Source organism: Rhinocladiella mackenziei (genome assembly GCF_000835555.1).
Source record: "Rhinocladiella mackenziei CBS 650.93 unplaced genomic scaffold supercont1.4, whole genome shotgun sequence".
Classification (NCBI taxonomy): domain Eukaryota; kingdom Fungi; phylum Ascomycota; class Eurotiomycetes; order Chaetothyriales; family Herpotrichiellaceae; genus Rhinocladiella; species Rhinocladiella mackenziei.
In genome coordinates, this window is record NW_013550601.1 from 1,924,471 (window position 1) to 1,937,905 (window position 13,435).

At 49.2% G+C, this 13,435-nt stretch overlaps 5 protein-coding genes across 5 annotated transcripts; 1 reads left to right on the plus strand and 4 right to left on the minus strand.

Annotated features, from left to right (window-relative positions):
• Positions 1 to 506: 506 nt before the first annotated feature.
• On the minus strand, positions 507 to 1,923 carry Z518_05843 (uncharacterized protein; the record flags this gene model as incomplete). Its single annotated transcript, XM_013416653.1, has 3 exons — positions 507 to 893; positions 948 to 1,577; positions 1,630 to 1,923. 3 exons carry the CDS (start codon positions 1,921 to 1,923, stop codon positions 507 to 509), a joined length of 1,311 nt encoding a protein of 436 aa, XP_013272107.1.
• A 320-nt stretch (positions 1,924 to 2,243) lies between these two features.
• Positions 2,244 to 3,925, minus strand: Z518_05844 (uncharacterized protein; the record flags this gene model as incomplete). Its single annotated transcript, XM_013416654.1, has 3 exons — positions 2,244 to 2,708; positions 2,766 to 3,682; positions 3,736 to 3,925. The coding sequence occupies 3 exons, from the start codon at positions 3,923 to 3,925 to the stop codon at positions 2,244 to 2,246; spliced, it is 1,572 nt and encodes a 523-aa protein (XP_013272108.1).
• A 2,793-nt stretch (positions 3,926 to 6,718) lies between these two features.
• Z518_05845 (uncharacterized protein) lies at positions 6,719 to 7,733 on the minus strand (the record flags this gene model as incomplete). Its single annotated transcript, XM_013416655.1, has 3 exons — positions 6,719 to 6,985; positions 7,034 to 7,540; positions 7,656 to 7,733. The coding sequence occupies 3 exons, from the start codon at positions 7,731 to 7,733 to the stop codon at positions 6,719 to 6,721; spliced, it is 852 nt and encodes a 283-aa protein (XP_013272109.1).
• A 1,412-nt stretch (positions 7,734 to 9,145) lies between these two features.
• On the plus strand, positions 9,146 to 10,143 carry Z518_05846 (uncharacterized protein; the record flags this gene model as incomplete). Its single annotated transcript, XM_013416656.1, has 3 exons — positions 9,146 to 9,454; positions 9,597 to 9,696; positions 9,803 to 10,143. The coding sequence occupies 3 exons, from the start codon at positions 9,146 to 9,148 to the stop codon at positions 10,141 to 10,143; spliced, it is 750 nt and encodes a 249-aa protein (XP_013272110.1).
• A 1,597-nt stretch (positions 10,144 to 11,740) lies between these two features.
• On the minus strand, positions 11,741 to 13,294 carry Z518_05847 (uncharacterized protein; the record flags this gene model as incomplete). Its single annotated transcript, XM_013416657.1, has 3 exons — positions 11,741 to 11,832; positions 11,884 to 12,022; positions 12,071 to 13,294. 3 exons carry the CDS (start codon positions 13,292 to 13,294, stop codon positions 11,741 to 11,743), a joined length of 1,455 nt encoding a protein of 484 aa, XP_013272111.1.
• Between the last annotated feature and the right edge of the window lie 141 nt (positions 13,295 to 13,435).

Genomic DNA, 13,435 nt, shown 5'->3' on the forward strand with positions numbered 1-13,435 from the left:
TGGGCCTGTCATATATTCCATGTTTTAGGGAAACAAGCATGCTGTATACAATGAATTCCAACGCAAATGAATTTTCACTTGGGAGATGCAACAGACTTTTATTTCGTCCACGTCGATCGGACAAGGACCAGCTTCTCAAGATGGTTTTCTCGAATTTTTCTGTATCTCTTCCGCATCCGCATCCGCCTCCGTGTCCGTGTTCGTATCGACGGGGCTCCTTATCTATGCATACTGACGTAATACTTGTCTGCTGACCTCGTCACGCATGTCTCTTTCAGATCAAAAGGTCGGCCAGGAGGTAGGAAATCTGGATGGAACACTATTTCACAATTTATTTATGCCCAGCTTCGTGCGCTCTGTTTCTCAGGACTACTGTTTGATGCCCCAATTTCGTTAGCTGGACGGAAGAAAGGGAGTGCATATCCGCAAGACGTGGACGGACTTTTCATATCTTGCAGTCTCGGGACCGATATATCTCGACCTTGTGCACAAACGGATCGCCTAGGCTATATGACAACCGCATCGCGCGTTTCGTCACGAGTCCTCTTCAAAAAGGGCATCAAATTCGTGCCTCCAGTTCCAGTCAAGTGTCGCTTCTCAACCTCCCAGGGTTTCGCCGGGGCAAGACTGGCAGAAGACGCTGTAGCCAGATTCATTCTGTTTCCCTGGGCGATGTAAGGAGCCGGTGGACCCCGAGAGGGCATGACGATATACCGTGCGACGATTTGAAGGTGGATGCTGCGGAAGTTTACCAAGGCAGCAACTGCGTTGTTATATGCTTGTCGTATTCCAGCTTCAACAGATGGCAGCGATATGTATTCTCGGACATTGCTCATTTGTGAGACATGTGCCAAAAATTCACGATGTGCTCGTGGCATATACTTTCTCATTTCCTAGCGAGGTTGAGCTGCATGAGCGGGAGAATAGGCTAAGGATTTTTGACTTACTAGGATGAATCCATTCGCTCTGGGGGTATTTTTCGACGCAATACCGGGCGAAGCTTCCGAACCTCCGGTCGCGTGGTGATCCACACCGAGGAAAATGTCCAAAACCTGGATTAAAGAGCTTTGAGCATTGCTTCCACCGCTATACTGTCGCCATTGGCCTTGTCCATTGCCTTCGTCGTAGAAGACACCTCGTGCCAAGCCGGCCGCAGCCATTCCTTTGCTTCCCGCAAGGAGAGGACGGACCTTGTGATAGAATATTTGAGGATCACAATGTTCATGCATCCTTCCTAGGATGATTCCAAGGTCATTGATTCCGGTAGTTGTTGCATCAAGGCAGGACAGGATGGTTCTACTATCATTTTCGACCACAGCTTGTATGCAGCGCAGCATTCCTAGAATGAGAGAGGAACCTTTCGCTTCAACTGCGGTTGAGATCAAGTAGAACCATTCCTCATCTTTTGTTCCGGTCAATGTATGTAATGAAGAAAGATTCTCAGGCTCGGCAAGGCCGCAGCTTGGTGTTTTGACATCGTAGTTCCAAAGGCTGAGAGTGGCATAAGTCGCCGTGGGTGGGAGTCCAACGTATTCTGAAACACTCAAGAAAGGGCAGGTGAGCTGGGGCGGAACGATCTAATCCCATGATCAACCTCGACCCGAAAAAGGAGGAATTTTCCATGCTAACCTCCGAGGGACAGTCGCCCTCCCAGATATAGGCATGAGTTAGGAACCCTAATATGACGTAGGCTCTTTGCCATTCTGCGTCAAGCTTCAAGTTTGTAGTTTCGAGAATGGGGAGGTCATCAATCTTAGATCTGGCCTGCTCGTTCGCGACTAACTCGGGAAGATGGCCGATTATTGCTTCCCATGGAGTATAGTATGGATCGTCTAGACGACGTAAAGGGGTGGTTTCGGGAAGGAATCCATTCTTTGATGAGATACCATACTCGCGGAGAAAATATTCCAACCTTTCCTTCATTTCGCAATTGGGTCCAGACGCACAGAGAAGTTTTGTGATACGGGCTCATCGAAGCAATATGTATATCCTTGATCAAAAGGTAGGACTCGTTTCCGCATTTCTTTAAGCAATGATGAGTCTCCTGTTCACGCAGCTCCCTTATCGAAGCATTAGAATTAGGATCAGTGATAAGGGTATCATGCCTGACGGGAGGGCCGGAATTGTCAGGGCCGACGGATGTGGGAGCGGATACGGAGGAGGGAAGCGAAGTTTGGTGGGGAAGGGGGGAAGTGGACTCCTCTTGTCCCAAAGCCAACGGGCTCTGGATCACTCTCAAACTCTCAGCCGGGTTGGCCGGAGAACCACCAGTCATCCATGCTTCCAACAAAATCTTGTCCTTGAGCAAAATAATTTTGGGCTAGAATCGCAACTTCGTCATCCGGCGGCGGTGCAAACTCCGTGGCTGATATGTCGGCCGAATTCTGCGCAGGATTAGGAACATGCGTTGAAGATACAGCCTCATGGTCTTCAAGCATCCGAGTAACGCCCTCATGGTTGAGGCGCGTCGGTTCAGGTAGGAGACGACTTCGAAGGACCTCTGCCGAATAAGAGGCTTGACGATGTAGAGTGAGAGAGGGGCCGAAATATGAGTCGGCGGCTTTGGGTAGTTCACTGACAAATGATGATTCTATAATGTCCCAAAACAGGGACAAATCAATGAAAACGTGAGAGTCCGGAGTATTCCGCGCTGCGGCATTATAGAAAGAAGTCGAAACCACGTTTTCGAAACTCTCGATTTTATCTGCCTGCAATTTATGTCAGTCTCGGTATGTTCGAAATGGAAAAAGTGTCATTTCCCTTACCAATTGGTGAATATAAGGCCAATATGAACCCATATCCCGAACGAAAGAGACACATGTACGAAAATGATCTTTCTTTGTGGCGCGCACCCCTGGGTCGTCAGAATAGCTTTGCTGCAAATAGATTGTGGCAGCAGCAGCGGCACAATGTGCCAGAAATGGGTCAGAAAGGGTGAATTCCTTTTGCTGGCACAGGTTGATCAAATGGGTGACCCATTCGGTATGTGTCGTGGTCAAATCTGCTGTATGTTGTAGGAAAACCTCGGGAACCATTGTCAACCTAAAGCTTCGGAGACGAAGAGACAACAAGAGAGGGTGGTTGAGCAGACAAAGGATAGTGTGATAAAGTATTTGAAGTTGAACCCAAGCTGCCCAGAAACTACGGTGCTTCTTCAGTTGATCGGAATCCTGATCCGCGAACTTTGCAGGCCGAAAGCGATATTTGTAAGGAAGACGTGTTTCGAGGTCCATTAGCTGAGCCATGATTTGGGAGTATTCGGACTGCGTGGACCACGCTGGAAGGTTGTCAGGTTTTCCTCGCCGGTGTGCATATCTGGCAGCTCTTTGCCAAACTTCACTAAGTTGGATGGCATATGCAACAATGCCGAGATCGCTGGGTTCACTGGCGTTGTTAGGTCCTTCTGGCTGCTCCAAAGCTGAATCAGTCATCTGGGAGCTGGTTCCTAGGGGTGGGTCTGGGCTTTGTGGAACTTTAGGAGTCCTCTCGTTCGACAAGAATGAGAAAGAGCCGCTTGGAAAACCATAGAGATTCTTAAGAAGCACCACACTCCAGTAGCATCGACGGCGTTCTTCGTAGATCTGGTCCGGGAGACTTCTGGGTTGCTCTGAAGACAAGCCAGCGGATAGAGAGAGGTCCATTGCCAAGGAGCTGTATGTGCTTGCTCGAGGGGTATTTCCATCTGAGTATGCGGGTGAGCTCTATCAATCACGGACTGCACGGAGAAGGACATACCATTGAATTCTACCAAGCTCAAGATGCACAGAGCCTGGATGGTGGAGAGCTGGACAGGTCCATGGGTGACTCGATGCATAACCAATTCTCTGGCGGAATTTGTATAGTCCACAACAAAACATGGTCTGTCCGCAATCTGCGAGGCCATATCACCGGATACAAATCGTGTTGACAAAGCAAGTATTGACATTAACAGCTCAAGATCGCGTGATGCCAACGTCGTCATTAAGTGCTCCGGTGAAAATAATGGCAGGGGTTGGTAATTACAGTAAGTAAGGAATAGTTGTGTGGTCGAGCGGACAGTTTCCCAAGATGGAAGTCTAGAATATGATATGGAGTCAGTCCGACGTTCTCCTCAAATGAAAGCTGGGGAGGCAGTAGCATACCTAGCCGGCGGAGGTGAATTTGTGCTTTGCTGGTCAATATTGGACATTGCCGCTCGAGGAGAAGGAAACGGGGCCCGCTGGCTGTCTGATCGATCTTGACAGCTTCGACACGATCAATATTTCATTCAGCCTCTATCTTCCCATCTCTCATACGTACTTCAAAAAGTTCTGCACAGAGATCATCTGGGCCTCGAGTGCGTGGAGTCTATCGGCCTTGTGGTTGAAAGTCAACAACGTCCTTTTCGGCAGTGCTTCCGCCCCAGTTTGGAGCCCGACATTCTCTCTTACCATTGTCTGATCGTTCAATCGTGTCGGTGGAGTACTAGGTCTACGTGATATCCGGTCAATCCGTCCCGAGCTGGTGGGAGTGAGGGTGTTTTGATCAGAGGCGGATGCGTAAGTGCAGCGCTGTCCCAGTCTAGCGCAATGGGAGCATACCGGTCTCTCGGCTGGACATCTCGATTTTTTCCGTCTGATCTACGGCATGAGCAAGGTTCGAATAGAGAAGGAAAATCAAATGGCCACCTACCGACAAGGCTCACAAGCCTGACGTGTCCGTTTGGGTGGTCGAGACGGCGTCGCCATGACGAAGAGAGATATCACGCGATGACGATATTCATGAAGCAGCTATTCAAGCTTGGAGCTCGCATCAGATTTGAGACAGCGCAAAAGGTCGAGACGCACTTAAAATTTCAATTGAATCCTTGGTCGAGGATTACAAAAGTCCAACGCGCACATCCGGTGGACCCTAAGCCCCGATAACTTACGCAGAGGAAACGCTACGGCAGAGTAAAAGACGCAATAGTAACAACTCTCGCTCTCGATTCTGGTCGGAAGTCCGTCTTTTTCATTTGAATTACTCTTTCCACTTTCCGTCTTTAACGGATCCTGCTGGAGGGTCATTCTCAGGATGCAGCATCTTTTGCACTAATCCTGTCGAATCCACTATGTACTCCAGGTGGCCGGGGCTGTGGAAGATATCTGTGTCCCCTGCATATGCCCTTCCCCACCCAGACAATACCAATGTTAAACGCGTACGGAATACAACGGCCGGCCGATGCTGGGTCGTCGACCCTGGTGGTGGTGATTTAGCCCTTGGATAAACGCTCTGCAGCTGTGTTCTTGAATGTTGAGCTGAGAGATCGCTGGTGAAGGCCTTATCGATCATTCATCTAGTACAGGGGCTGAGGCAGTATTTTCCGATATAGCATCTCCGTCTCGCCAATAGATGAGACACTTCCAGCCCGGAGCTGAAGGATCGGTTGCTCTCGAAGATGCCTCCCCTGCACGACCTCCTGCACTATGGAGTCACCGCTCCCTGGTACGAAGAAGAGATCATGCATCAAGATCTCTGAATAGCACTCCATGCACATCGGCCAATCCACTACGTAAAACGCCTTGAGAAAACCCACATGCTCCAGGCAGATGCACAGCCCCCATCAGTCATGGAACCCGCTATGAAATGACAGTGTACATGCCATTGGGACACCTGGCAACACCACCTGCACCATTTTTGCAGATGTTTGACGGTGTTGTGTGGCTACATCCACGATATGAGAAAGTCGTCATGGACCATGAGGAGGAACGGATCAAAAGAATCTCTGGATCGGATCTTCCACAGCCAAAGTTCCGCCCTTTCTTTTTTCTTTTTTCCTGATCATTGGGATTTCATCTGCAAAGACTTGATACAAATCGAAAGAAAGCCTTGGACCTATGTGAAGCCCAGTCTCTCAACAGCCCTGGCTTCGATATGTCGTACCAAGTGGAGGGACGGCGCGTTGAGCCATGTCGATCCATCGGGGCCTCTTGTGACCATGGAAGGGACTTTGAAAGCATACCCGTCACAATATTGAATGGTTCGGTATCACCGTCAGCAGGTTCAGATCCAGGATCCCATTTTAATTAAACACACCAAGATATTTTCGGGGAAAGGGACGAGGCTGAACGATGGCGTGGTGGCCTTCTAGTTGTGCCCAAACCCCTGAAATCCTGGTCAAGCTGAGCAGGGTATCAGAATACATTTGAGGCGGGTAGCAAAACAGCCATTTAAGTATTGACAAGGCCTCCGTCTCAAGAATGCGCCGAGACTGGACAATAGATTCGGGTTCGAGTATCACCAATATTGACGATGTAATATGTAAATTCGCTTGCGTGCTCTGCTATTTATAATGATCAGTCTCAACATCACAACTTCAAACCGCACCAGGAATTTTCTATCATCTCAGCCACTCCCATTTTCTCCGACAATTCACCGCTGCCACTACCGGTGTCTTCTTGTCCCTTCTCATCAAAGACCACAATTGGAATGAGAAGCGTGTGACAACTATATTCCCCGTACGTCTCAGTGATGAGTTTTTCCCAGTTGAAAAAAGATCCCAGTAAGTGAGGGTAGGCCACCAACCACATATGTGGTGGGGCCGCGCGGTAGCCGCCCGAATTCAAGAGACAGGGGACCTGAAGGAGAAGCTCCCCTGGTGGTGTGATTCTTCAATCCCAGCGATGTCTGATCATGCCTTGAAAGGCAAACCGAAACAATTTCACCAACAGATCCTTGGTTCTTAACACATAGCTCGAGGTCCTGATGTGGAAGCCGTGGATCACAAAGTCGAACGAGACACGATGGCCTTGGCTTCGGACCGGACGATCTCTGGAATTTCTTCCAGCAGGCTCACCCCCGAAGGTGACCAATGTAACTGTGCCTGAGCCCTTGAAGATGTCAAGATCGCGTTCGTTCCCCAAGTTGCAGCGGCGTGGGCACTCAACGAGTTCGCTTCTTCCGCGGTTATTTCTTCAATTTCCTCAGTCTCCAGCAGATTCTGCTTTCGAGCTTCTGGGACGATATTCTTCGAGAGATCTCCAAACGACTGTAATGGTCAGCCTTACCTTATATCATTGGACACGATGCGACTTACCAGTTTTCCATTCTCCGGGAAATAGACTCCGTTTTGGTTCCATACCGCAGAGCTTTCGGAAACGGCAGCCTCGAATAGAGCGAGTAATAGGTTTCCCAGATCATGAATGTGAACATTACTCCATATATTCAGTCCCCTTCCAATCCGGAGACCCTTCTTTCTCTGTAGTGTCAAGCGAGTGATTTCAGGGGCCTGAATACTCCTTTTGTTCACAGGTCCACTGCCCTCGCCGTAAATGAGCGGTCCCACCACCAACGCGGTCCGAACCGTGGTCGGCTCTTGTGATGCCAAATTATCGACCACTCGCGCAGGATTCGCAGAGATCAACGAACCCACTTCTTTTTCGTCGCGGAGATCATCATATGATTTGTCAGATGCTTCTCCGAAGCGACCGGCTTTGATCTCTGCCGCGGCAACCACAGTCGCCCCCGATATTTGAATCCAATAGCCCACGAAAAAGTCAGCTTTGGTGCATTGCTTCCGGAGCCGAACCTGCCTGGACGATCCCTGGATTTGTCACTCAGTCCTCTGACAATTGCTCGTGCGCTCGGAACATGATTGGTACTCGCGAGATCTGGAACCGTTAACAGCCATTTCGGCATGCCAAGAGCGAAATCATTACGAAAGACAACATCAGCATCTCGGGCCTCCTTTTGGATGATATCGGTACTGTCAAGATCTCCTTCGACAATCCGGACATCCGGATAAGCTTGCTATACAGTAGCCGCTTTTGCAGAATCGCGAACTAGACACGAGATTCGGTGATTCTGCCTCAGTCCATACATAGTTACGGGATGGCCGAACTAAAAAGGGGGCCCCTCTTCGCACGTGAAGGGAATTTCAGGAGGGCGACAGGGAGGAATTTCACACCAGACTGTTTGCCATTAGTTCCTTGGTTTTACAGATGACAGAAGGCAGAGATTCCAAGCGGCGGGAGATGGGAGAGAAAGAAGACAAAGACTTTTCCGTCCGGATAACGGAGAACCTCTGGACAGCTCAGAAAGACGCGAAGGTACTGAGAGAATGACGGAGAGTTACCCATGATTATCCTGAATGCTTTTATAGATGCCTCAAATCCATCAGGTTGACCACGGGGTACTTCGTGCATTGAAGCCATGGCTTGTAGCCCCTGTGCATACCTCTCCTAATGCGTTCCGACGTTGTTCTTTGCTCATGGTAGTTTACTAGAAACGTGACAGATCAGACCCTATGGATAGGCCGTTTGGGAGAGTAGTCGTAAAATATACGAATATTCCTGAGGGTTTCTCGACCCTGGAACCGGAAAAAGACTCATTTTATACGCAGAGGGACTTTCAGAAAGGGTCGAAGAAAGTCGAAAAGAGGGAAACGGTGACTCGCTCCGAGGTCCAAAACAAAGAACCTACACCGAGAAAGAAAAATGTGGGTTGCAAGCCGGGAACACACCAGCAGACTCCATTGTCGTCGCCATGCCCGTCAACAAGGGATCATGCTCTGGTGCAGGAGCAAAAGCCGAGCTGCGCCCTGCCATCGCAGTACCTTGTCAAGTCAATGCATACTGGTGCAACTCCGCTCCCTCTCTATTGAATGGAAGCCAGCGCCCCGTAATTGGAAAGGAGGTTACCAATCCTATTCGGGATATAGGGGAAGGAATAGGAGTGGAAAGGGGTCAACCAAACGTGTATACATGCTGGTAATCTGGCAGGACCCGTTCCAAACAGACAGAACACTCAACAAACAACAATCAATGTACACCCACTGATTGTTTGACAGAAACCCTCGATCAGCACCCTGGCCATCACTCTGAAATTTATTTTGTGTGATTCCTTCCACACCCTCGCTGCTCGCATGTTTGGCCAAAGGCGAACCGGCAAGACCCACACAGCACTTGTTGATAGGACGGGTGAAGGCGGGATAGAGCAGCATCACTTTGGTCCCAAAAGAGGATGTCACCTTGGCATTGAATCATCCTTTCAGTGGAGTCAGAGTGCCGAGGCTGTGCATCAATTTCAATTCCTCCATTCCACTTCGTCCAAATCCCTTCATTCCTGTTCTTACAGGTGTTCATTCATATTCAGAGACTTATCTCTGCCATCATTTCTGGTTCATCTAAATCCATATAATCAACCAAACATGTCGGACCTACCACATCTCATCCCCGAGAATTCCTCCGCCAACCCTCCTCATCAAACCCACGATTTCTCCCCGTCGTGCCCCTTTTGCATGATATCAACAACCTACGGACCAATCTCGCCCATATCTGCACCAATTCATGCATCGCTGGACAGCAGGAAACTAGATCCGCCGGCCTTCGTGCTCTTCTCCAGCGAACATGTCATTGCCTTTTTGGATATCATGCCATTGACACGAGGCCATGTTTTGGTAGCGCCTAGAAAGCATCGCGTCAAAGTGGGCAGTTTGAGTGCTGATGAGAGCGCCGAGGTATGTTCTTATGTTTCCCCCCGATTCTTTGATCATTGATGTTTTGTAATCTCAATCACAAACTGTACTTTATGTTCCTCAAGTCCCCCACATCCCCTGCAATCTTGTTCAAGATATCTAAATACGCATATATCTTGTACAGATTGGTCGAGTGTTACCCATGCTCGCACGTTCCGTGATAAAGGCCGTCATGCCGGATATCCCGCACGAGGAGGCGGACTACAATGTAGTCCAAAACAATGGTAAGCCCTGCCTGTTCCGTATATGACCTTCGCTCAGACTTGATCTACACCATATCCTTCTCTCAACTCAACGAGTCCAACCCTTAAATGTTGATCCCATTTCCAGGGCCCGGAGCCGCACAAGTCGTTCCGCACGTACACTTCCACATTGTACCCCGACCGCCACTAAACTATGTTCCACCACCATCGACGAGCTCCAATACAAGGAAATACCCGCCTAATGCACAACCACCAGCACCACTACGTACAACGATCCTCTTCGGGCGCGGTATGCGGGATGACCTGGACTACGAAGACGCCGCAGTGCTGGTGGAGGATATGAGGGAAGCCGTGAGGGAGGAGTGGATGGGACGAATATCGACCGAGGTGGATGTTAGGGATGGCGAAGAAAGCGTGGCACCCGGCACCAACGGTGGCGGGAAGAGGAAAGGCGCATGGAAGGTCTAAAAACGAAACCGACGCTATTCAATCGTCATGATGTCAGATTCCTTGGAGCCGCCACTCAGGTATATGCTACCGGGACACGCCGGAGAAGAGACGCAGACCTGAGATCTCTCCCGCATGCAGATCTTCTTGCCAGTCTCCCTCGTCCTTTTTGGTCTGTGGGTCCCTCGGGGACCGAAAACCCGCAGAACTGGGAATGGAACCAGACGAGAAAATACGAGGCCTTCACTCGTTAGCGCCCCTTCGACAGCAATCCTCGCTATTCTATCCACCCAAGAAGGACAAATCGAAGCATGCAACCCACCGATGCCGATGGCTTACCACGATAACATTGCACAACCATCCGATATGATACAATCAAGGCACAGAATCCGACATCGTTCATCGCGACCGAATGAAGGAAAACAGGAACGAAATCCCGTATTGATAGAATTCGTCATGCCCAATCTAACAGCAGGAAGTGACCTGCGGTACTGGTCATCGACCAACATCTGGGGGGAGAAAAATTACACAAATAGATAAGTTAGACAAGGCAAGTCCCTATGTGTTCTATTCTGTTCGGCCCTTCAGTTCTGCTATCCAGTGTGACGTTATGCCATCCCCTACTCTTCGCTGTACAAGAAAGTACTCATACACAAACAAAGGCTACTTCAACACCGACATTCTACACATAGACAGGAAGAGATAGGAAAAGACTGGTGCAGAGTTCAGGATACAGTAATTCATCAAATCAATGGTCAATGCAAATGTAATGCAATCAATGCCGGTAGAGTTTGGTATCGTGGTAATGAGTCGAACCTCATTGGATAGGATAGGATAACCTGATACTACTAAGGGAAACAGACACTGCTGTCTCAACCTCAGCCTGTCTTCTGCTCGCAATCCAATGAGCTCATTTCATTTTCCCATTTTCCCATGCCCTCTGCCCCGCCATGCCAAAAAGCATCTCTATCCTTTCCTTGCTTCCTTTGGTCCCCTTTTGGTCCTATTCCACGAGTGTGTGTGCAGAGCAAAATCGAAAGTCCAAGTTAAAAAAAACTCAGCATTGGTCACTCAAAAACACAGATTCCCATTCCCCCCGTCCCGATTCCCATTTGCCGGATTTCACATGACGCCATGTTCGCCGTATCCATTTGCACGTGAGGTAGAAACAGCCCTCCTCAAAGGTTCTTCTCTTCTTTTCTTTAATTTTTTCAAACGTCACCTGCAATGTTTGTGGCAATAATAGAAATTCACGTCTTGGATCAAGGGTTGCTCCATGAGACATTGCTGCCCATACGCCTGAGTTCGAGTAGATTATTTCAAAGTGCGACGATTCCAGAAACTCAGATGAAGCTCGCTGTGTCGGGTGGGATGTCGATGGTGATTGGTGACGGGTAGAAGTATCGATGTGGTGCTAATAACGGAGATGCTAATCTATGTGAATATCATTTTGCAATCGTGAGGATGACGGTGAGGACATGAAGCGTGACCTTATGTTGCAAAGGCTGCCAATGGAAAAAAAAAAAAAAAACCTCTCATGCGGTCCACTATCTTTAGGAAGATCTAACTTCCATTCAAAATAGGTACTTGTATAGTAGCATCAATAGGACATGAACGACTATTGTGCTATCTTGCTGTCAAAGAGTTGCGGGCGACCAGTTCGACGGCTAGCACCATAGTCCTTTGCCCACTTTCTTGCTACGATCGATGCTACAGCTCGTTAACGTCACGACCGTTGTCTTACTTTGAATACAAGCTTACCCTTGAGGAATTTTTTGCTTGCATATTTCTTGAACAATGCCTCATGAGCGACAGGGGCTTCAAGGTAGTCGACCATGAGGTGAAAAACAGGCCAGATCTCCTCTTCGGAGTAACCAGCGAACTTGGTAAGAGTTGCGTCCTGAAAACGATCAGCTCATGGCCAGAGATCACGATGTGGACGACATACCCATGCGCCACGTTCCAGTATCAGGCGAGCAAGATACATGGCAGCAGCGGCAATATGGCTCTGTTTGTATTCCAAGAAACGATGATCCACGAGACTGATCTCCATCAAATACTTTCCCAGAGTTCGGGTCTGAATGTCGTAACTGTCGGCTTTGGAGATTCTTCTCAAGAAGTTCATGGGGTTGGGATAACTCAAATCGTACTGGAGGGTAGCCAAGGTGTAGCGTTCAGCACTGAGAACCTCTTCGGCGGTGAAGCCATCGTCGGTGACATGGACAAAGTTGCCAACATGAGGCGACAAGACCTCTTCATATTTGGAGGCAATGAACATTGCGGTAATGCCTACCAGTTGCAGCTTATTGAGAGGAACAACCTTCCGAGACAAGAACCGATCGACGATATTGACGGCAAGGAACAGGGTTTCGGGCAACAACTTAAACCGAGTGTGGACTTCAATCAACCAATCGACCAGAATGCCTCTCATCTTCCATTCGAGATCATCTTGGTGATCCATATAGTTAGGATTAGGTTGGGTCGTCTCTTCCAGAGCGAAATAGTATTCGAAGATGTCACGAACGTATTCGGCACACATGGATGGATCATCCAGATCTTCCGCATCCAGGTCGGCGACAATGTCATATGCCTCTTCAGCTTGAGCATCTTCAACAGCCTCTTCGGTACAGGACTTCTTTCGAGGGGGCTCGTCGACATCGGGGGTGGCATCTTTGGATGAGGGAACAGCTGACGTTGAAGTTTGAGTCCGTCTCTTCTGAGCGTTGCTATGCACACCTGAGCCGCTTCCTGGCTTCTTCATGTCTGACGAAGATTTGGGTTTGGCGTTGTTGTCTTTGACTCCCAGCGCCGTGCGAGATGCGTTGGTGCGCGACAACTTTTGGACACCGCCCGTGGTAGGCTGTGCTACCTTTGACTGAAGTCCTACTTTATTGCCCGCTGCCTTCTTGCCTTCTTGGACTACTTCTGCACCCTTGGCTGCGTTTGTGACATCTCCTAACGCACGTCGTCTCTGGATTCCATGCAATGTACCGGTCGAAGACTTTTTGGTTTGAAGAGATTTCTTTGCATGGGAGGAATGGTCTTCAGCACTGGAAAGGCCGGCGGCTTTAGCACGTGTCAGACGTGGAGGCTGAACGGCAGTGTTCTCGTCATGTTCACTGCTGACTACTCGCTGTCGGGTCCGGGCCTGTAAGGCACATTCAGTAGGCATTGATGCACGCGTAACGGAGATATGAGCGAGTGCGGCGGGGAGATGGACTTACAAGAGGCATCTTGACTATGTGACGCCGTGATGGCGTTTTGGCTATGTGACAGAGGATTCAAGAGGAGGTAAGGAGGTTGATATTGTCGA